General features: G+C 44.3%; 1 protein-coding gene across 3 annotated transcripts in view; it reads left to right on the forward strand.

The window, feature by feature from the left end:
• LOC125725313 (sodium channel protein type 4 subunit alpha-like) overlaps positions 1-24,748 on the forward strand; it is a 71,298-nt gene that overhangs the window by 13,190 nt on the left and 33,360 nt on the right. For all 3 annotated transcript variants that reach the window (XM_049002149.1, XM_049002148.1, XM_049002150.1), the window contains 13 exons: positions 1,105-1,411; positions 2,428-2,545; positions 4,324-4,414; positions 6,015-6,143; positions 7,476-7,567; positions 9,289-9,531; positions 10,178-10,241; positions 15,780-15,921; positions 16,266-16,463; positions 16,787-16,960; positions 17,447-17,767; positions 20,831-20,960; positions 22,256-22,494. In XM_049002149.1, coding sequence (XP_048858106.1) covers positions 1,145-1,411; positions 2,428-2,545; positions 4,324-4,414; positions 6,015-6,143; positions 7,476-7,567; positions 9,289-9,531; positions 10,178-10,241; positions 15,780-15,921; positions 16,266-16,463; positions 16,787-16,960; positions 17,447-17,767; positions 20,831-20,960; positions 22,256-22,494 — 2,208 coding nt within the window. In that variant the 5' untranslated portion in view covers positions 1,105-1,144. The remainder of the gene's footprint in view (positions 1-1,104; positions 1,412-2,427; positions 2,546-4,323; positions 4,415-6,014; positions 6,144-7,475; positions 7,568-9,288; positions 9,532-10,177; positions 10,242-15,779; positions 15,922-16,265; positions 16,464-16,786; positions 16,961-17,446; positions 17,768-20,830; positions 20,961-22,255; positions 22,495-24,748) is intronic.

A 24,748-nucleotide genomic window follows, 5' to 3' on the forward strand; every position in this document is an offset into this window, starting at 1 on the left:
TGCCGTTAAACTAGAAAAAGTGGGCTGGCCACGCCCCTAGAAGAATTTGCCTTGTGTGCATCAGACCCTGTAGTTAAAATAGAGCATGGAATCTCTATCTCACCCACAAAGAAACATCGGCGTCAGAAATGAATCTCTCTTTAAGTGCATTATTTGACATTTAAATGATGCGATACCACCGTGCTATAAATCCCTTCACCTGGATTGGGCCCCTTGCTCTTTAACATTGATTTCATTGTGTCTCCTGCACAGAGGTCAAAGCCACCCTGAGCTATTTTATTCAAAACTACACATAAACCGAATAAAACTGGCATGACCTCAAAGCATGTACATTAATAACAGCATTAATCCTTTGTACTCATTGTAATCACTACATTCACAGTGCCTTGATAGATTCTTCAAGCCCCCTCCAAAAAAAAGGTGTGTAGAGGTAGATACGAGCTACCCCAGTTATGATGGAAACTTAAATCTGAATTCCAGGTTAAAATTCACCCACAGCTATGATCTGACCAATGGTGGAGATTTCAGGTCCAGAGAGTACAAATCCAGACTGATATTTTGTTTCAACCAACCAGTTGAGTACTCTATGACTGTGACACTTTATGCTCAACCGGTTGGTTGAAGCAAAATCTTGGTCTGGATTTGCTCTGGCTCTGACTCTTGACTATGACATTTTTATCCATGTAACTTCACTACATGACTCCACAGAGACAAACACAGCCCACTGACTGAACTGCTTATAAGCTGGTTTGATTTCAATTCAATTCCATTCAGTGAGAAGATAAAGCACGGGGCCAGACCTCTGTTAAATTACTAAGAATGTGTTTCTAAGTACAGTATACCTTTGGGCAGTAGTATGTCACTGTGACTCCTGGTACTAATGATACAGCTTAAGGGGTCAAAAGATGTGTAAGATTAAAGATAAATCTATGATGAAGCCGGGGCACAAATGAACACAGAGATTAAATGAAACTTTTGTCAAGGAAAAGCAGCAGGGCTCACCCAAGTGTAGGATTATGAGTTAAATTCAAGGTAGGATGGAGGACATGATGACTAACCTCTTGAACTGCCTCACCTCTTTCCCCGCGGCCCCCATCCTCTCAGCTATAAGTAAAGCCAGGCAGAGGAGTATCAGGATGAAAAAATGGCAGCCGTGCTTCTACCAACCGGACCCGAAGGCTTGCGGCAGTTCACTCGCGAATCCCTGGCTGTCATCGAGCAGCGGATCGCAGACGAACATGCGAAGAACGCCAAGAAGTACCAGGAGGATTTGGGAGATGTGGAGCAGCTCAAGCACAGGGTGGACCTGGAGGCCGGGAAGCAGCTCCCACGCATCTTTGGAGACATCCCCACCAAGCTTGTCGGTGTACCTTTGGAAGACCTTGACCCGTTTTACTTCAGGAACCAGAGAGTAAGTGCTGCGCACTTCGTAGGTGTGCCTGGGTCCACAGCAGGCTGACAAATCAGCGTGGGGCTCCTCATAGCAACTGGGCAGCTTTGTGATCGATTTCTGATCTGCTATTTTTATCGATACTAGAAGGGCTAGATTTTAAAAAAGAAATAGATTCTGGAAACAAAATTCTGTAGAACATCTCCTTTTCCTTTTATAAGCTCTAAGCATTTGTTTTCATTTATCTGCTTAAAAATGATGAGACGAGCTGAGCTTTGCATCCCAGTGCCGTCGACTAGCTACCTGGGCCCACCTTAGCTGCCTCCTAAACTTACCACAGGGCTGCACTTGTCTACAAGCAAGACCAGCTAGTTTAATAATCTCTGGCCCTGACAATCGTCAGATTATATCTGAGTGGCTATATTGCTGTAAGTCATGTGCTTGCCTGTGGCACCAGTAAGGCTTTTCCTGAAATGTGTCTTTCCGACTTAGACCTCTAATTGCTTAATGGACGACGTCCTGCTTCCCAGCCCTTTCAGAATATAAAGGATAATGGTTATTTCCCAATGGGAGTTTAAGGGAAAGGAGGCATTGCTGTCAATTAAATTAAAAAAACGTATCAAAATGCGTTTCTAAATGAGGAAGAAAGTGTAGATTATTATTTGGGGGAAAAAAAGACTTTTTAAATGACACTCAACTCCAAATTATTCCAGCTTAAGTTAAGGCACAAGTGGGCAGATAATGATGGATTTCACAAAGAGAGAACAATAATACAGTGAGGTGTCTTTCGAGTAAAGCTGGCATTTAATTTTCTAAGTGCTTCTAGAACAAATAAGTCTATAAAAGGACCGCAACTTTTCTTTAAGTACCGTGGAATGGTGCTCGATTCCTTTGCACGCAGAAATTTTCTAAATGACACATCTAATATGCTTTTACGGGACAGTTCAGTTCCTCTCCGGAGCCGCTGGCATTTACCTCTAAAAGCAATCAATCAATCAATAAATCAGTGAAACGGATGTTGTTCCTTCTTTCCACAGACGTTCGTAGTGCTAAACAAGGACAAAGCCATCTTCCGGTTCAGCGCCACCTCTGCCCTGTATATTTTCAGCCCCTTTCATCCCATCAGAAGGATCTCAATAAGAATTTTAGTACACTCATATCCTTTCATCAGCGTGAAGGGGATTGGGTCGGTCACCGTCAGCTGACACAGAGGACTTCAGAGGTGACTGCTGGGCCCTGGGACTTGCTGTGAGTGGTAATACACTGGCTGACCCCCTTCGTCTTGTTATGTAAGTCTGACTTGGGGAGGCTCGGCTTCGATTGCCGATGACTGCTTTCCTGTGTTTTACCATGCTATGTAAACAGCCCTCGTTTTTACACCATGAGTAAATGAGAAGTGCAACACAGCGAGGAAACCACACAACAGCAAATCTGTGGGAGGGAGCCACACAGACCCAGTAGCTAATATTGGCCACTCACTTTAGTAATTCGTCTACATTTTAGCGGGGAGGGACTCCAAGGTGCTGCACACGTTCCGCCTCGTCCCACAAAACTCCCAGCCTTCAGGTGCACAGATTTCTCAACTCTGAGCAGCTGCTGAGACGATTGGCGGTGGCTGAGACTTGCTGCTGATTCATTAAATTTCTAAGCGAAACATTATTCATTTTAACCCCCCTAAAATAATGCTGAAAACGTATCCAATAACAGCAGATTGGCAGGGAGTGGACTGGCAGCTATAGGCGTAGCCTTTAACTTGCCCGCCCCCCCCCCCCCCCCCCCCCGCCCTGACCCCAACACCCCGAGCTTTTACTCTTCTTCTGACATCCCTCGCTTAATCTCCACAATGAAAGGGGAGCAGGGAGCTCCAGGGTCATGTGACTAACATCTATTAGATCTTGGAGTCAGAAGCTAGTCCTCACACATACTCTGGATCAGTGCCAGTATGGAGACCATGAGCCGGGCTCCAAGGAAGCTCTACAACGCTCAATCATCTTAAAGCACCACCGCTATAAATATGACTCTATTCTTTATTAATCTTTTTTTTTCTTACTTTAAAGACATGGAGAAAATATGTAATTTTAATATAACTTTTTTTTTAGAAATGCTCAAACGTGAAAAGTAATAACTTATTACAATTTCTGAATTATATGAGTTACGCAGTAACTTCCAAGTCATAGTGACTGCCTGCCTAACCTAATATCCGATTTCTTTTTTATTTTATTTTTTTTTAAAAAAGCTTTTCATTACTCTGAAGCTGTCCTTAGGGTACATATTCTTCTAAAGAACTCCTTTTCCAAGTAACAAATCTGTCACAAATACACACACGCAAACGCACACACGCAAAGCCATACATACATGATGAATGTAATACGTTCACCTTGTTGGTCAATGTCAGACTCCAGTGTTTACTGAAAACACTAATCCTGATCATTAAAGTGCCACATCTCCACTTCAAAAGCGCTATAATTTAACAATTCGGGGCTCATTCGGAATAATTTGAATACTGCCACTTAATAAAAGCCAGTGTTTTGCTCAATAATGAGCTGCTCAAAAACGCAGTACTTAACCTGAGGGGTTACAACTCATTTTTGCTTAAACAGTCAGATATATTTGTTTTGTTTTTTTTCTTGTTCATTAACAATTGACTATTGTTCATTCAACTCTTTATTAGTGAAAATGTAGCATCTCCAAGAGATACATGTATAGTTTATTATTAAAAGCACTCGCAACAGACATATGAAAAATAACTGTACTTGACATGTACATCTCAGCTAAAACTGAAAGCATCTTTCTTCTGCAAACCATATGGTGCAGATAGCTGAAGTTTCACCTCTTTCCATTAGAAGGCATGTACATCTTTTTGCGACACCCCACATACAGAAGAATGTCTTTGCTGTTCAAAACACCATCTGTGTTTCCTTGACGCTTCCCTACGTTGTTCAGTCTGTTCATCATGTGCACAATATTGACCAACTGTTGCTTCATGGCCATGTCCGAACCAGCTCAGTGGGCCAAATACCTTGAGTAAGTAGACCGCTCACTCCACACGGCTCAACACTGACTCTTCTCCTGGCTGTGAATACTGCTCATTGAATTCTTCTGTTGTTTGCTAATGCCTGAATCACGTTGACTTGCATTGATCTTCTGAACTGTGCCCCTATTTGTCCTAATGTAAAGCTTTGCCAGGTGTTTGTTGCCTTGTGAACTCCAATTAGCAAGTAAGTTGACAGTTTCAGTGTATCAAGCCCATGTTTCTGCTAACTGCACTTGGTTATGCTACATTGGAATGAAACCATGGTATAATGTCACATATCGTTATGCCTTCAAGAATTTTCATTAAAGGGACGAAATACGAAAAAATATACAGGACGACAATTGACCAATGAACGGAATTACAGGATCTGGCAAATCCTGATTACTTTATAATTTAGGCAGACATGGGTTACATCCCAAGTGTGGCACACATTTTTATACAGAAACTAAATTAGGGGGGGAAAAAAAAGTCCAGAAAATTAAGCAACGTCTCAGCTTCACAAGTGACACGCTAACGACCGGCAGTCAGAGGGAAGGAGAATGCAGCGATGATTTATGGTGTCTGGGATGTAAGCCATGTTCTGGGCTGTGGCTGATTAAGTCTGCAGTATTCCAACATCAGTCTTGTCGGCAAAGTTGTGCTGGAGCTTATACCCCAAGGCACCACCACCTCCAGTCCAATGTGTGAACACTCCATGCATGTTAACCTTTAATGAAGAACGAGTGATGTACCTTCAGCGGGCATCTGTTTTGGGCTGGGGAGGGCTGCAGGGGCTCACTGGCACGTAGCATGCAGCAGAAACTCCAGAGTCCCTACCTGCTCTGGCCGAAAAACAGCTCGTACCTCTCGACCCCCACCCCCCCCCCGGCTGCGCCTGGGCCGACCCAGGAGATGCGAACGGCACTCTGTGCAGCTTTCCATGGTGTCCTGCCTTAAACCTACTTCCATATGAAATTGCAAAGAATCTGAATATAGAGAGAAGCTGAATCCTCTCAGACAAGCTTTTTTTCAGCTATGAGGTTGAGTTGCTTTTTTGAAGTGGAAGAGAACTAAGGCACAAATTCTTTTGTTTTACTTGTATCCAGGCGGCAGTAGAAAAAAAAAAAGCCTTTATTTCTGTGTAGACTGGGTTGAGAGGTACGACAAATATGTAAAATATACATGAAAGCGAAGATCAGCAACAGAGCGTCTCGTGGATATCGTCCCGTGACCCTGAATGCTCCATTCTTCATTCTGGTCTCCATCCACTTAGCTCACGTATCATTTCAGTGTCAGAAGTGACTTAGTTGCATCCGTGCCCATTGTTTTCTTGATGGTCTCTGACTCACCAAGAAGCGTCGCCACACCAGCTTGCCATCCATCGCTCCAGGGCTGACGGCCTCACGCCCGCTTTCCACTTCACCATGTCCGTCTTCCGTTTCCTGTGTGACACCACGCGTACCTTTTTTTTTTGGTGTTGGAAACAGTGAGAAGGTGTGGCATGCTGGAGACAAGACTGTAAAATGTGTTCTCCTCCACGGTTCGGGAAGCCGCGCGCGGCGGGACCTAAATCGCAGTTTCCCCCTCTTTCTACCGCTCCTCCATATACAGGTACACTTTCACCGGCATATACACGTTCGAGTCCATGATAAAGATCTTGGCGAGAGGGTTCTGCTTCGGCCCATTCACCTTCCTGAGGGACCCTTGGAATTGGCTGGACTTCAGCGTGATCATCATGGCGTAAGTATCTGGCTGGGGTCAACCCATACACTAACCTTAACCTTATCCGTAACCCTCCTTCCAATCCTACCTTCTCTGAGCCTAATACAGTCCAGGTAGCAAGACCTCCGCACCGAATCTCCCCGCATTTTACCGGAATGCCTTTTCTGCAGAATTTATGCTCTCTTTCTACCTAAAATGTTGCCGGGAGCAAGTGATACAAGATGAATGAGGACGGAGGGCTGAGATCATCCGAACGATGAGAGCCATGACATCATCCAGACTGGCGAGAGGTTGCGGAGTGCCACCGCTCTGAGAAATGAATCCCCGTCGGCTGCCAGAAAGCGTGGCGGTGATGCTCAAGAAGGGGGCGAAGCATAGAGGTTGAAGCAGGGCAGGAACAGGCCAGGCGAAGGCGAGGAAACCATCATCGTGCTGTAGGGCCCGGTGACCGCTGAGCCTGGCAGTCACACGTCTGGCACTCTGTGATTAACAGGAAATCAACCCAACCACCTCTATCACTCAAGTGAAATGGGCCCCTCCCCCCACACACCGGAAAACAGGGCGGGAAACGTATAACAAGTATCCAGTTTGAGGCTGTTTTTATCGGTCCAGTTAATGCACCATCACTAGATGACAGTAAAGTGCTTTCATGCTATCTCTCACCATTTAACATGTAATATTATAACCTTTAAAACTGCGGAGAACCCAGTATCTCTGCTTGCTGTCCGACCCGCTACTTATCTTCATATTTTTTGAGAAACCAAGAAATTGATTCACAGTATGCGGCTCAATGACTAGGCCAAAGTTCAGAAACCCGCAGAACCGGTGAAGTCACCGGGAGACCAGAGATGGAGAATGTGCACCGGCTCCAGGGGACTGCATTTCAGCACATGGCTGATGTCATACCCTTGCCCCACGGCAGGGGAACCCAGGAGGAAGAGAGTCATGCTGAATAATCAAAGCGGCAGTGTTCAGGACCTTGACTTCCCTGGTGTATTTAACAGAAACTCTAAGAGCCTCTGGGGAAGCTTTGACATTATGATATTACAGTTTTCCAGTCTTTAACTTCTATTTACTTTCTCAGGTTGGTAGGTGAATTGATATAACATTACAGTTCTCCAAACAGGGTCAAATTCGGGGTTCTCAGAGAACTGGAAAATCTGTATTTACCTTGAGGTAAGGAGCTCTCTGGAAGCAGGGTACGTTTACTGCTGCTGCCCAGATGGAAGATCCTGCCCCTGTCCCCCCCATGTCCATCTCTGAGTTAACGTCGGCGTGGCCCCTACCTGACTACATGGACCTGGTTGACCCCACACCATCACTGTGTCTGTTATTTTGACCTCACTGCAGATACGTCACCGAATTCGTGGACCTGGGCAATGTGTCAGCACTTAGAACGTTCCGGGTGCTCCGAGCCCTGAAGACCATCTCCGTCATTCCAGGTGAGAGGAAGGTTCTCCGTGCTGCCTTAGGTTTAGAGTCTTGCTGGTCTATGTTTTGCAGGAACCACAGAGCAACACAGCGTTTTCCCAGAAGGCTTTCTGAATGCTGAATTTTCTCTATTACAATATTGCATTTTTTTATTGGGTGCCAAATAAATTCCCTGACTCGTCACCCTATGGGTCTGCTCCATATCCCAAGGATTTCGGTTTCTGCACATAGTCTACTCTTAAGGTTAATGATTTTGTACTTCACCGCCATCCATCCATCCATCCTCTAACCTCTTGTGGTCAGGGCCATGACGGGGCCTGTAGTCTATCCCAAGCAGCAAAGTGCACGAGGTTGCCTGTCTCTATAGGCCAATACAACCAGACGATGCAGGTTATTTGAGGTAACATGAGCGAGAATCTTTTGTTACATCATTTTAACTGAGCGAGTAACATCTATCAGTCATGGCTATTTAGAGAATCATTGTATTTATATGTAAATGAGTGTTAACAGAATACATTGGCATCATTCGAGTTTCATTCTTGTCTCTATGGAAATTCCCGTGCAGGTTATAGATACGATACAGGAAACTTTATTAAAATAAGATTCGGCACAACTTAGTCTGGGTTGGACAGAGAACTGAAGCATATGACACAAGGATGGGAGAAGAAAATGTGTAACGGGAAATGGGTATTGGATTTCAGGAAAGGCTGAGAGAGGCAAGGGTTTGGACAATGGGGTGTAAAACCCAAATAGCTTACGTGGCTTATATATGATGGATAATCAGTCAGAGGTGGGGCAAGTGAACAAATGAGTGTCCAGCCCTGGGAGGTGCACGGCCATCCCCCATGACAGCAGCTGACACAGCTTGGATGGCTGACCTACTCTGGCCCAAACCGTCCACTCTAAATGCTAAAACCCAAAGTGACTCCTCAGCGCTCGGTGTGCACACAGCTCTCCGGTGACCTGGGCAGACTCGGCCCAGATTACAGAAACATCTGCATACGGCTAGTCACGAGGAAAGCAAAAAACAGAGGTACAGCAGACTTCATATTGATTGTACAAGACATATTGTTTACTTAGTTTGGCCTCTTAAAGAGCATTACACCAAATCATTTAGGAACTATAGCTGCAGTATAATATTTCCTTGTAATTGACTGGTGTCAGTTGACTATAAAAATGCCCAATTGCTCAAAGAAACAGGAAGACATTGGTCTTTATTGAACATTTTCTTGACAGATGTCAGCTGGCTGGCTTGTTCTGAGGTGATGTGTTCCACTGGCATTTTGTTGCTCAGCTATTCTGTGATTTACGGCGCAATTACAATTCTTTTTTTTTTTTTAAAAAGTGCCTCAGATGTATTTTTGCAATACCCCTGCAGTGTAACAGCTTCAACGGCAACTGCATCGTTCAGAAAGTACTGGAACGTTTTTGTGAGTCACAGCATGGGTGTGTGGCCTCTTTGACAGGCAACCAAAAGCACAAAGAAAACGACAATCAAAGTAGAAAAGTAGGAGAAGTAGTTATTTGTTGGGAGTGACTTTTCACTGGCACAGACGCCCCGTGATTTACTGTAGCACGGCGTCGACCCAAAACTCCTTGTAGGGAAAATAGCGCATCAAAACAGGTGTGAGTGATGTTAAAATACTGACCAACCTACGACTTATTTCATTAATCATAAACAGAGCTGGGAGACTCCCATGTAACCCCCAACCAAACCGCTCTACCACCTCAGGCCTGAAGACCATCGTAGGCGCCCTGATCCAGTCCGTGAAGAAGCTTGCAGACGTCATGATCCTCACCATGTTCTGCCTGAGCGTCTTCGCCCTCATCGGCCTGCAGCTCTTCATGGGCATGCTGAGGCAGAAATGCATCCGCAACCCCGAGCACTGCATCAACGCCACCACCGACGGCAGTGACACCTTCCAGTGTGACAACCGAACCTGGGACTCCCTCGAGGACTTCCTGAACGATGAAGGTGACACCACAGAACCCATGAGATATTCTGCGTAATGCGCGGGACTGCATAGATGTTTCGGGGCAGGGGTGAACATGAGGGGGGACAAAACCATTTACACACCTGTAACCCTGTTCAGTATGCGGCGTCACAGCAAGGAGAAGCACCCAGAAGAAATGGGCTGGTTCTGCTATGTTTATGCTATATTCAGTTAAGCCAGAGAGCAAAGCTGCGATTTTTAAATGTTACACAGGTTTCCTCCCCGCCTCATCCCAGGTGTTCTGACAAAAATACCCCATTCCAGCCTCCTGTGGATCCGTTCACCGTCAACAGCCAGGTCTTTCAGAGCTTTGCAGTTAACAATGAAATTAGATTAGCGTTTACTTCTCACACTGATGCTGTTACATCTCTGCATACAGAACTCTCAGGGTCCTCATTCTGACCACGCAGCTGTTGTGACGCAGGGTGACTTAACAGAAGGCTTCCATTATTAGCACAGTGTTTCCATGCGTCCATGAATTTACTAAACAAAAAAATAATAATAATAATTAATATGAAATTGAAATGAAGCAGAGAGCAGAAAATCCATGACTGATTATTGTTGAGAATTATACTAGGAAGCTTCTATTACAGGTATTACATGCCTTTCCTGGTGTTTTATCCACAGATAACTACTACAAGGTGGAAGGAGCGAAGGACGCCTTAATATGTGGGAACAGCAGCGATGCTGGGTGAGTGACACTCCCCTTGTCTCAGGACTGTGGTCAGATGCGTCCCATTATAGCTTATATACATTACAGAAGACATACGTCTTAAACGGACATCTACAGTGTTCATGCCTACAGAATCTTAAAGAGTCTTCTTCTATTAGGTAACATTTCAACGATACATTATATAGTTTAGCAGTTACTTCTAAGAGGCGTTTTAGTCAGTAAATTAAAAAGTATGCTTGTGAGACACTTGTATGCATTGCAAGAATCATTTTAATCACAGCCAGCAGATGACAGTGTACTGCAGATATTTAGGGGGACGTCTTTGGTCTGACAAGCACATATGATTGAATAAAAAAAACACGAACTTTAGGAAAATCAAAACAGAAGTGTAGTATAGTGCCTGTCCTGTTCCCCCGTGTGATACATTTATGTAGAGGATATGACTGAAGTGAAATGCATGAAAGTGGAAACTGAGGATAAAGCACCGAGGGCAGATGACCAGTCGTTTACTGCAGGGCTTCGCAGTTACCTGCCTGTGGCCAGTACTTTGTCAGGCCTGCGGCATGCTGGGGGGCTTTGTGGAGGGGTTGGTCGAGTTCGAAAAATAAACGATATTTTCAATTCTTTTCAATTCCACACCTTCGCATGTTCTGTTAGCATCTGAAAAAAAAGGAAACTAATAAACGTATGAAATCGTTGGCCGATGTGTCAGCAAGGTCTCCAAAGCCCCCGGGCTGTTTTACCTGTCTGTGACATTTTCGTACTATTTAAAACGGTCCACCGACGTCAAAAGGTTGGGAACCCCTAGTTTACATTGGCCACAGCAGAAAGACCCGCAGAGGATCTGTCATTACATTTATGACGGCAGAGGGTTTAAATGAAGACCTGGCTTAGACGTAAACCGTCACAGACCCTGACATACTGCAAACACAAAATATTTGCCTATTCACGAATGTTGCACAAATCATTTGCGTATTAGTGTGATTTCCACGCAGGAGAGTTAGTGATCCTGCATGACTCTCTGTATGTGCTGTCAGGCACCAAAGATGTATAACAGCAGAAAATGAACGTATTCCAGCATAGCTCATTCTTCATGGTGAGCCTTGCATCTGTGGCAGAATCCTGATGCATCAGCTGATCACCGCGCACCTCCTGCCTCACGGGCCCCTGGGCGGCTGATCAGCCGTGAAACCGCCCCCAGGTTCATGAGAAGCTCGTTTGTGGCTCGTTCTCGAGTCTCCGGTTGACCTCACATCCTGTCCTGGCTTTAAGGCCCTGGCCGTTAGGACCCTTCACCCCGTGGACGTGAGCAGAGAGAGACCCGCACACAGAGTGTGACACACCATAATTCTCAGACACAGAAGGGCTTCATGTTTCGAGATGGACAAAAACCTCCAGTTCATATTCACACTGTGAAACAACAAGAGACACGAAACAGTAACTGATGGTGAGTTCAGAATATCTCATATTCTGTTCCATCGGGTGGCTCCCTTCACATCAAAGCGAAGCATTTCTCATTCTCCACAACAAATAGGCAAACTGCATGCACAATAACACACGCAACTTACAAACTTACCTTATTTCTGTAAGCCTCTTAGAGCAGAGAGAAATGTGATTCATTAACTGCCTTGTGCAGTACTAATGGTAGCATAAGCTACTTATAATGGTAGACTCAGATCTCAAAGCACATTGACCGTCAACTTTTAATCCACTGAGGGATGACCAAGCTTTTCACTGCTTTCTCTGACAGGCGATGCCTTTGTGCATCCTGCTGTAGAATCAGTCCTCGTTCACTTCCACAAACCAAACGCCAACAACTGCACGTAGAACCTGGCCACTCGTCAGGTCGGTCCCTGTAACAAGCTTTCAGCCATTAGTGGGAGAAAACTCTCCATTAAAAAAGAAGACGCCACACTGGAATACCAAGCAGAAGATGACAAGAGATTCGAAAATGTGTCCAAATGTGACTGTGACCATCCATCACACGTAGCTTCATATTCCTCTATCTGACATCCGCTCACCATCCTTCCGTTACATGTAACTTCAAATTCCCGTATCTGACATCTGCTTGTCATTCTCCTGTTACACGTAACTTCATATTACAGAATCTGATATCTGTTCTCCACCCTTCTGGTACGTGTAACGTCAAATTCCCATATCTGTCATCGGCTCGCTATCCCTCAGTCAATTGTAATTTCATATTCCCGTATCTGACATCTGCTTGTCATCCTTCCATCTCGTATAACTTCATATTCCCGTACGTGACATCCATTCGCCGTCCTTCCATCACATGTAACTTCATATTCTTGTATCTGACATCAGCTCACCATTGGTCCATGGTCTGTAACTTCATATTCCCATATCTGGCGTCGCTCGTCAGTATCAGTGCTCATTGTCATTCATTCGCCCAGGAAGGATTTCCCGACTTTAGTCACATTTTATCCCCCTTGAAGCCTTTTGCCTGCACTTAATGGGTTTGTTAATGCTCACTCCAAGCATAACAGCATGAAGTGAGGATTAATGCCCCCATCTCTCTCCTGTGCACTTTTCATTTCGGCCACTTTTCTCTATACATATAAACCAGGATATCAGAGCATCTTTACACGGCTTATTATAGATATGAATCACTTTGACGTTACTGGAAACCTCCAAATGGCAATACTAGGAAACATCAGTATTCACCGTTTAACTTATTTGTAACATCTTTTTAATATTATTGTAGTCAAAATCTGTTCATTCTGCATGACGTGAAGAAACATGTGAAAATTACATAGAGACACAATTCTGAAAGAAATTATTTTAAGCATTAAGAAGATCGCTTCAAATAATCCCAGGCTAGGCCCAGTAACCAAGGCGACCCTTTCTAAATTCGTTATTTCCTCGATTGTTCCTAAATGTGTTCCCCTCAAACTATTTTGACTCCCATAAAGAGTTACCCTGTGGGCACTCGACACATTAGGTAGCTAAAGAGACCAGCCCCCCCATATTCACAGTCAGGCCAGAGTCAGCAAATGTGCACAGATTCTGGGACAGTGTGACATCTGTGCACCCTTAATCTCACCCACTCTCCTAAAGACCACCAAAGCAGCAACAGCAGTGACTGGCTGTGACCATATCCAGAGACGGTATCACAGAATTGTCCCAGGACTGGGCAGTCCTGCTGAAGTGCATCCTGTGTACTTGCTTAGTCTGACAAAGCCATTCTGCTGTGTTACAGCAACGACATAATTGCATATCGGCTGTTAACTGTTGTTTGAAAACAAAGCGGGAATTTATTTGTTTGGTTATTGTGTTTTGACTTCTCTTCCGTTTGTTCTATACGTTCCAGATGTAATTCAAACACTCATTAATAAGTCTGTCAGACCCAGTTTTCAGTACTGACCTCTTCCACATGTCTACATACTTTCTACTGACAAACAAATGTGAATGATTTGTGAGCTCGGCTTTATCATGGCCTGTAACTTCTATAATAACTTATAATAATTTACTATTTTTGCAAAAAAAAAAAGAAAAAAAGCAAGTCAATCAACATTTATGACATTACGGGCGAAATTACCTGCGTTCTGAAATGTCACCGTATCTGAAAGACAGAGACCAGGGTACAAAATAGCACTCCAGAGATTCAGTAAGAAACTATCTCCACAGGCAACAGCCTCCTGGATACTGTTGCTATAGAAACTTTAAGCACTTTCATCCTGACTTCAACCTTGTCTTTCTATTAGGTTTACTGCATAATATTAACTCATATCCCTCTCATCTTTCCATATCCTGCTTGGTCAGAGGTGAGAGGTCACCGGCTCCGAAGCAGAAATACAGCATTCTAACATGGCTGTAATAGGATTCTGCAGGAGAGAGTGGAAATTTTCACGCTGTTAATGAGCTTTTAAAGCTGTTACGTATATATGGTGTCCCTTGGAAGTGTTTTTTTGGGGAAACCCTTCTGTGAGTGTCTGGGTTCTTATGTCCATCTTTCCTCCTTCTGAATTCTGGGCCACACGCATACTCTGGGTGAGATACGAAAACCAGGTTAAAGCAGTCCGGTCCAAAACCACAAAACAAAACAGGGTCCTTGGGAGGTAAGACAGCATTTTGAGGTTGCCTGCTGTTTCGCCTGTCAAAAAGGTGGACCGGACTTGCTGGTGTTCTTTTCCTCCAAACCCCCAGGTAGCAGATTTTGGTCCATGTTGAGGCCGGTGGTGACACGGCTCACCTGCAACATGCTCTTCCTGATTTCCTGGAATCTTCTACCTTCAGTCTCAACATGGTTGTCACTCTTCCCGGTCTTCAGAGTTTTGCAGATTCCTTTTTTTTATGTGCCAAAATATTATGTGCAAGAAATCTGCTCTTGTTTTTTTGACCAGTGTGCAACGTTTGCCGACAGGCGGCTGGAACAGTAGCATTTGGGAATCCCTGCTCCTTGGATTAACCCTCTTGACATCATTTGTGATGATAAAAGGGAAACTTTGGCAGTGTATTGTGGGAAAGCTGGCTCCGGTGCTCCAAGTTTTCTACCTCCGAGCTGGTTAGGCATGACCGGTGTCAGAGAGTCAGTGCTGTTGGCTTTACATAAAATCAACCCCACTAAACTAACCACACACTGTTTTTTTTTTGACAAAAAAGTCTCCCCACCCCGACAAGATCACACCCAAAATAATGTAGGTCATAATAACAATGATTTGCAACAAACTACAAAGGTTCTGGTTCGCAGATGAGTTGTAGTTAATTTTCCCGCCGTCTTTGAGCTAAAGTGCATCAGCAGGCATGAAGCTGCAGGACGTAACAGCGTCTCACAGTGACATCATGGACAATCCAGGGCATTTTTTTCCCATCCTTTCGCATAACTGCATTTTAAAGAGAATTCAAACGTGCCACTCTGAGTGTTGAATTAGCCAAGCTGCTAACAAAACGCACGACCAATCATAGTCGCTGATAGGGTTCTGGGAAGCCGGGGCTTAGGAGGTTCCCACTTCATCCCACCAATGGTGGCGCCGTCCTCCTCTAAAACAGCTTAGCGGCCTGGGAGATTTGCGGCTACTCTCATCCAACTGTGCCGAGCCATTACTAAATGAGCCCACTCTGAACAGCGAGAGGCGGGAAGCTATAGGCTACTCTGAACTGTCTCTGTGCTGTGGGTGAACTTGATGCATCAGATTGGAATCCTAAACCTCAACTCAGGTGCCCATTTGTCTGGCCATAATCCCTCTGCTAATAAACACTATCGGGTTTTTCTTCCAAATACCCCTCCCCTCACCTGAAAAGGATGTAATACAGGCATTGCACATGGACGCTGGATGGCTGGTTGCAGCCCTTGGAGAGCCTGGTAGAGACAAGGAAATGTTGCACGGGGCAGACGTGAACGGCGTGTTTGTGTGGGAGGGAGACTTCAGCCTTAGGGAAAGTGAAAGATATCCTTACTCATGCTGATGTCTTTCTAGGGATTCTATCTGCATTTTGTTGTAGGTTAGCTTAATGTCAGGTGAGAAGAAACTAAGAAAGAGCAAATATTTGATGTACGAGATATAAGGTAACAATGGTCATATGTGGTCTTTCTTATAGGAAATGCCCAGATGGGTTTGAATGCCTAAAAGCAGGAAGGAACCCAAACTATGGCTACACCAGTTTTGACAGCTTCGGGTGGGCGTTTCTCGCTTTGTTCCGCCTGATGACGCAGGACTACTGGGAAAACCTCTACCAGCAGGTAATGGTGCGCTAGCGTGCGCATCAACTACTCACAGCTAGGCAACCCATTGGCGACACAATTCTTTAATTTAAAGGATCCTCATACTTGGCTGAAATCCAAAAGGGATGATCGCACTGGCTACAACTCAACAAGAATTATGGAGATTGTAACTGCTGAAGCATATTGATTGAAATCCGTGATTGTTTTAGGTCAATGTTTCCCAAACCGGTCCTGGGGGAACCTCAGATGCTAGGGAGCAAAAACATGGACTATCTGGGGGATCCCGAGGACAGAGTAGGGAAATTTTAGATGATGCCTCACTCACTCCATTCTGATATAAAACCTTTCCCTGCCAATGTCAGACTCTTCGCTCTGCAGGAAAGACCTACATGATCTTCTTCGTGCTGGTGATCTTCCTGGGCTCCTTCTACTTGGTGAACCTGATCCTGGCCGTGGTGGCCATGGCCTACGAGGAGCAGAACCAGGCAACCATCGCTGAGGCTTGGCAAAAGGAACAGGAGTTCCAAATGGCGATGGAGCAGCTGCGCCGGGAGCAACAGGTACATCAACATGGCCGGCAGAGTCATCATACCGCTCTCAGGCGCTTGAGACAGGCCCTTATCCCCACTCTTCCAAGGAAGCTGGCTTACCCTACTCCTTTATCCCCTGCTTTCCACACTTGCACGTTGCTTTCGACAAAGGCACCCACAAATTACAAATAATTAGCATCCCTATAAGGTCATCTTGCTCAGATGATTGAGTCACTTTTTTAAACCCGTGACTTTCGGAGACAACATTTCACAAAACGTATCATCAGTGATAGACATATGAAGTAGCCTTACCCGTAAAGCCTATTTCCTGTCTCTGCACCTTCTACCCCTAGGCGGCATCACAAAGGGTCCATGACACGGACTCCATCCGATCGCCGGAAGTTTCTCCCTTCACTTTGAGAGATTCCAAAGTCCGGAAGAAACGGAGGAAATCCCAGAGAACCCCGTCAGAAGTGACGGAAGCTGATGCAGATGAAAAGAATTTGGACTTGACTGATGGGCCAAAAGTAAGTTGGTTACACCTGAAACACTTTCAGTGCTCTTAAGGCCTTTGGGAAGGGTGATGCATAAAAATGAATTAAATCGAATCAGACGCAATTCGATTAGCAGCCTGGAATATCTCATGCTCACTAAGGCTGCCTGACTGTCAATCAAAAATGAGGGTCCATGCTAAGGAGATACAGGAACTGCCTAGAAAGCTGAGGCATCACAACCATTCCTAGATTTAAGTATGAGCTGTGCATCAACATCGAAGGCACTAGAAGTCGTTTGGCTTTTTAAAAACTTTCAGAAACGTCCCAATGACCTGCTTTTCTTAGCCTCATTCTAGCTCCAATCACACCTTCATTCCTTAATTTGTCATTTTCACTCCCATGACAAATCTAGGTCTCATTTTAACAAACCTGTAGGATTTCAGTCACACCTAAGGGTCGGTCATGTATCTCTCCTTTCTTGTGACCCCCCCCCCCCCCTTCCACCCACCCCCCTGCAAGATGCAGCACCTCCTTGTCCAGACCCTGTCATCTCACCCTCTGAGCGCCAGAAGAGGAAGTCAGGTCAGTATCTTCACCTTCCGCCTCCGCAAGGACTCGGAAGCGGAAGGCGACTACCTGGACACCCGGAGTGGCACCGGCTCTACGCCCATCGCCTGGCCTAAACGGCGGACGAGCAACCAAAGCATGGGAAGCTACGGCTCCCAGGTTTTCACGCCCACCCTGACCATCAACGGTAGACTAGCTGTGGACCAGAACGGGGTCAACTGCTTGGGGCTGACTGTGCCACCGAGTCCCTTGGTGAAATTCTGGGATGGCAGTGTAAGTCGTCCAGGGGTGAACGTCACCCTGCTCCAGTTGTGTTCCACTGAAACCGTCTCTACCTGTGCCTTTGTGCCTAAGAGCCTTGTGTTGCTTCAAATTCAGCTTGAGGGTTTATGAGTTAAATATACAAGTATATCATTGGCAAATAATAGTCCATGAAGTGAAATGGTTAAAGACAGGATCACAGTGCATAAATTGAATAAGAAAACACAATGACTGTGATTGTCTACTATGGTCTCAGGGCATAAAGACTCGTTTAAATTTTTGAGTCATGAGAATTTCATTGTGTGCAGTGTTAGGGGAGGCCTGCCACGTCATTCACACGCATGGTGTTTGCTGCAGACTCCATATTGTCGTGCTCATCACTGTGGTTGGTACCCGTCACTCCAGCCCTAAGCCATCCATACTCTCTGCACAGCAGCATCGCTTTGTTACTGGTGCCGGAAACACAAGGACAACATTGGACTTGCAGTTATTTTTGCAGGAGATGCTTTCTTCACAGTGGCTTTCAGGGTCACTGCTAATCCATCTGTGTGTGTGTGTGTGTGTGTGTTTGTGTGTGTATGCACTGCACTTCCCTGTAATCTCCTGACACTGCGTAGTCTTGAATTCTCTGCTGCCATTAAGGCGAAGGCGAAATCCTGCAGCAGTGACAAGCGCGGCATGTCTGCGAATGGGATTTAAGAGCAGCCGAAAACGATGAGGCAGGGAGCCACCTTACCTGGCCGTAGGTAACCTCAGGTGTCTCACAGGAATCTGTGTATTGAAATAAGGACGTCCTTCTCATCCAGGGCATGAGGTTTTAAAACCAAACCCTGCATGCACTGTAAAAAATTAAGTGTACGCACACAGCTAAACGTCACCATAACACAGGATGGCAGGCCTTCTGTTTTCTGTTGTGATTCCTGGCTAGTGGATGCCTTTTTCTGACATGCACACCTTTACTCACATGCTAAGGGGATTTTAGAGCTACCATGTGACCTAAATATGAAGCCTTTCCCTTGTGAAGGGAAACAGACAAATAAGGGAAAACCCAGACAGACTCAAACATCAGGTGTGCAAACATGAGCAGCTGAGGTACTCTAACAGCTGACTTAAAAAATGTGGCAGCTGATTTATCTAATATATATGCAGGGAGTGCTGCCCCATTAAACAGTCTGGGATTAACACCTTCCTGACTCGATATTACCAATACCCACCAGACAAAGCAATACGGGACGATCCACAACCATCAGTCACACTCTGCTGAGCTGGTGCAAGACACTACAGACTGAGGCTAAAACATCGACACTGCAGTCAATCGAGGCAGTCCTGTGAGTCTCACTGTGCGGTGCAGAAAATTTTTATGATTAATCCGACTGAAGATTTCGACCGAGTTCAGTGGAATTACCAAACTGCAATTAGTGCAACTATTTACAATGAAAAGAACACCCCAACAATTTAAATAAATTTGTAGCAAATTACTTTCTATAGTGCATACAATTTGTAATTAAAAATCATAATCTTGGATAATTATTTCTGTATATTCGTAATTGGGGTTGTGAATTTATTTGCGTTAACGCATGCTGTTAATTTTAAAGTCATTATTATTTCTTTGATCGCGTTAACACATTCAGTATTTTGATACCCAAATGGGAGAACAGTATGAGCAAAGGCGTTTAATACAGAATAATAATAGTCTTTAATGGTCAAAAACGAGAGTTTAGGTTATGATGTTGCAAAGACTTAAGAACTAAAATCAAAAGACTTAGTTACTGTCTCCCAGGGAAACAGATACAGTATAACCTGGTTTATTTCATTTTAAAGAACTGTCAGGAGGAGGCATACCTAGCATAAAAGTGACATAATTTGCAGTATTAATTTTATTTTATTAAAGGGTTATCCCTTAAAATCATAAGATATCAATTTTTATTAAGGAGACTTCCAGTAGTTGTCCTGCTTCTGGTTTTAGAGCTATTTGCCAAATAGGTTTTAAATTTTAGATCGATCATGCAATCCAAATTAAACAGTGCGTCTATCTGGCTGTTGAGTACCTGACATTATTTGATGTTTTATATGATATTAATCGTCCAGGTGTGGGATTAAATAAGTGCTGCTTAACATCCCTTATAATACAATGCCCTCCTTGTCTGGTTGCACCCTGCGCATGTGGCCTGTATGGAACCACTGATATGCAGCTTGTACTTGTTTGCAAGTAACATTTGTGTTGGAAATGCAATCTGCACATTACAGGTTTAAGTTACACCATCAAATATCAAAATATGGGTTATTCTCACAAACTTGGAAATTTTTCCAAAAAAAGTTACAATGAACATCAGTATTTGTTTTGGTGAGAACTGAATGACATCACGTAAACTATTTATGCATATTAAAATTATGTCACTTGATGCAATGATTTGATGATTTTTTAAAATCATTTTCACCGAATATGGAGCCAAAAATCAAAGGACACAACACTAGATAAAATGTTTTAAAGCCATAAATATCAGCTTTATTTCATGCAACAACCAACGTCCAATTTGTATGATAAGATGCATATTTTCGCTCAGTTTTCGGTTCATTTTGATGTCCCCAACTCTTGCCCTGGATTTGCTGATATACTTCTCTTTATTACAGAAATAAATTATAATATAACAATACTGATTAACTATCTAAGAGGCAAAACCGACAGTTTAAACAATGAAGTTGCATAATTGCATTACTGTCTTCAAACAAATATATATAAAAAAAAAAAGAAAATTTAGATATTTTAAGGTAAAGAGTTTGTGGGAATGTTCCATATGCTCCAACGTGTCTTAATTCTACATTAATTTAAGGATTCAACGTTTATGTTTTGTGTTAGGTTTGTAGTCACAATTAATCACAGAAAATTGGGCGATTAATTAGTTTTTTTTATTGATTCACAGCCCTAACAATAATAATAACCATCAGTCAGTCAATATAACTTTTAAGAGGTCCATCTTTAAATCTAAAGCTTAAGAATAGTCTTATTGGTTAGTCATACTGTAGCAGATCCCGCCCTTCTGAATGGATGCTGAGATCCACATCATGTCCCTGCAGAGGTCTCCGCGGCTGAGCGAGGCTAGTGGCTCACTTTTCCCAGAGAGGCTGTCACCGGACTTACTGGATGAGCCCTTCTCCAGGAACAGACAGCCCAGCACAGCCAGTTTCCTCTCCGACGCCATGGAGGGTAAGACCGAAAAAAAAGACTCGTTGACTGCTTCCCATATCATCATCCTTTTTATGAACATACTGTATACCTTACGACCTTCTGCGTTGGACCATATAACGTGTTCAGTATAACTTGCACCCCCCAAAACCGTTTCCCAAACCCTTTTTCAAGATGAAAATTAAATAAAAACCTTTTGAGATATTTCTGAGCTCAACAAAGGTCATGATGCTTAGTCACTATATTGATAAATTATGATTCATAATGACCCTTTTATAAAACGCTACCCAGAGACCGATTATATGGAACAACGCTTTGTTTGTGTCACGTGTACGGGGTCCTGCACCAAAACGTTCATGTTGAAATTAAACAAAAACCAGAATCATTTTTACCAAATGGGATGTTAAACCCTGTAACGGTGACCCAAGATGCCCTAGTGCTTTACACCAACCGAATAATAAATGAAATCTGAAGTGGACAAAAAAAAATAGCCCACCGCAAATGTCAAAGCTCAGAAACGCAGAATGTTACAGTCCTTCTGGAAGCTAGCCAGCCAATCAGAGCCAAGACAGAATAAACCAATCGTCTGATAGAAACACAAATTAAACGATGTCCGAGTTCAGTCCAGGTAACAGCAGCAGGCGACTAGCAATAAGACAGATCTTACCTTTCAGTTTGACAGAAGGAATACTAACATTTCCAAACAGGATGAGTAGTGTTTGCTTGGCAGTGAAAGGCTGTAATCTCAGTAAAACAGGTGTTTCTCGTCTCTTTTTACAAGTTTCTTCAGCTGTATAATTAAAGACGCGGACATTGAGGCTCACTGTGAATTCCCAGTGTTGATAAGATAATTGTTTACTCGCTGGCTAACACAATACAGCTTAAATATTTGTGCAGTGTTATTTCCGAAAGCCCCGTTCCTTTCATGCAAATGTGCCTTATGTACTCAGCGCTGGCTGGCACTGGCTAGTTTCAGCTGTCTAGGATTTCAGTAGTTCCGATCTTTAAAGTCCACAGGTGATAGTGACCTTCTATGTTTACTACTACTCAGTTGTGCTTCTGTCATAATCAGTAAGGTCAGACCTACTCTTCGCATTTGTTGAAAAAACACCACCAAAAGTAAGAGAAAAAAGTCAGTCATGGAATTTGGGCTTTGCAAAATGTGTTCAGTGTGAAACGCAAAATCCACATTAGCTCATTGTTCATATTAGCTTGTCGTATTGATCTCACAGATCACCAATAGACTTCAGTTCACCAAGTTCATGCATTAAAAAACTTTGCATCATATGGTTTGATACGTGGTGGCGTCCTTCCAGAACTGGAAGAATCCCGGCAGAAGTGCCCCCCCTGCTGGTACATATTTGCCCATAAGTACCTCATCTGGGACTGCTGCCCCATGTGGCTGAAGGTGAAGGAGTTGGTCAAGTTTGTGGTGATGGACCCGTTCATGGACCTGGCCATCACAGTATGCATCGTCCTGAACACCCTCTTCATGGCATTGGAGCATTACCCCATGACAGACGAGTTCAACAAGATGCTCTCCGTGGGCAATCTGGTAAGACCAAGCAGAACACAACACTCAGTGCCGTCATCTATCTTCACTGCCACTGCTGCATCACTGTAATATTGAAGTTACCCAGAATTCCATGTCCCTGTATAATTATTATCAATCGTCTTGGAACCCGTCCTTGTTATATTAATAAAAACAAAAGTGTTTTATATGATTGATTCTACAGAAGCAAAACCACATAGAACAGTCTTTGTATTACAAATAATTTGTGCAGTGGGCCAGCAATCATACAAATTTATTTCTAAGTCAGAGTCGATGGCTTTATTAACAGCAGGCAGCTGTTAAGTTAATCGGTCCTCGAGTTACTGTTCAGCCCAAGGTAAGATTGGCCATCACTGTTGGTGTTGACAGTGTGCGGGCACTGCAGGTTTCAGCTGCGATAAATGTGCAAGAAGGGGTGACACAGTGACTCGTCATGACACAGCTATGACACAGTGACTCGTCATGACACAGTCACAACACAATGGCTTGACGGGAGGCTGATGAACAGCTCAGCAGCGATTCTGGGATATCAGTTCAGGGCTCCACTCTTTGCATGCCATCCACGCGGCTGGCCACGCAGGGTGCCGACCAGTCCGCGCTGGCCTTTGTCATGCATACAGGGAGACTGGCGCTCCCCCTGTGAGTCACCCCACTGCTTTTATCTGGACGCCTGCATGTTAATCTCTCCGCTTGACAGGAGACACCGTCTGGGCACAGATGCGACATCCTCAAAAAGGGGTCCTCTGGGGCACGGGTGTCGGGTGTGAACACGTGTGCAAATTTCACATCACCGTGCATATTACATATGCATTTCCACAGCAGACCGCAGTAGAGTGTCTGTGTTTCTGCTGTCTGGACTCTCTCTCTCTCTAACCCCTTACCACCTTTAAATTAACATGCAGCAAAACCAGAAGATACTGCTTTTCCCCCAGTGCGTTATGCAAATTACACGGCCCGAACACCTGTTTTATTTCTTAATTTTTTTTCGCACAACTTTTAAACAAATCAATTTAAAAATAAATACAGATTCGGAATATAATTAAGAGCGAGCATGTCCTACAGCATTTGCAGAACAAATGACCCCCCGAGAACATATTTAACATTCATGCACAGGCTGCCTATCGTTCACACAGGCTGCTTCATGGCGATGAGGCTGACTGTAGGGTCTGTTCTTATGTCAGGAGGGCTGATCGCTTTCTTTTCTGTTGTTGTCTAGCATCTTTTAGAGAAACCAAATATGGAGTCAGTCCAGTTAAAAAAAAAAAAAAAAACCTGATTATCAATACCTGCATATGAATATAAATTTAAGGGGGAACTTTCTTCATGAGATTAATTACGCTCCAGAACAAGTGAACTCCCTCCCCCCACCCCAAGGTATTCACACAAACCCTACGTCTTTGTGTGGGTGGCTGCAGGTATTATGTGTTATGTAAGATTACATAAGAATGCTTTCAGAAAAAGTTTTTTTTTTTTGTATTTCAGAGACTGAAGGAGTGAGTGGATTTCTAAGAATATGTGAATGCTAAGGAGCAGGAAGCCTGTCGCGTTCTGGGGTTTGAACCTGAAATCTCCTGGTTAGGCTTCAGATAGGTACGACACGTTGCAGTTAATGCGACGGTCCCCTCTGTCGCCTGGAGAGTTTGGGGCAGGTGCAGCAACGCATGGAATTTTTACGCCGCATAATTGCACACTTAATTACGTACCTGAAAACCAGTCAGGCTACATGCTTTTCCCACTGATTGGCCATTAAAAACCAGACGCGCGCCTGATGATGAGCTGCGTGACATCCACTCACCGGGCTAATTAATCGATGTAACTAATCAGGCCCAGCTGGTTACTGGAAGGTGTGATTCACTTAAAGGACACGGCATCCAATGGGGGGGACACGCAGGATGAGGACTCCTGGTTTTGAAGGCGTTAAGTTGTGGTGCACGCTGGATGGGGATGCCAGAGATGTGGCATTCTGGACATTTACCGCCGTGTATTGAAGTTTCATTTCAAATACAGGAGCAGGAACCGAACGGAAAGGTCTGAAATGATACCGCGGCCTGCAGCCCCCCCCCCACCGACACATCTTCATCACAGAAACACTAATAACACTCCAGATTACCCAGGCAGAGACACAACTCACGCAGGCTTTGGCCCTGCAGACTGTGACGCACACAAAGTGGAGACTCGCTGGTGGACCCTGAGTCTTCTTAGGTTTGTTGGTCGCTGATGCACAGATAAGGTGAAAGCAGCCACCCTCAGCTCGTCA

Source organism: Brienomyrus brachyistius, unplaced genomic scaffold (genome assembly GCF_023856365.1).
Source record: "Brienomyrus brachyistius isolate T26 unplaced genomic scaffold, BBRACH_0.4 scaffold64, whole genome shotgun sequence".
Taxonomy (NCBI): Eukaryota; Metazoa; Chordata; class Actinopteri; order Osteoglossiformes; family Mormyridae; genus Brienomyrus; species Brienomyrus brachyistius.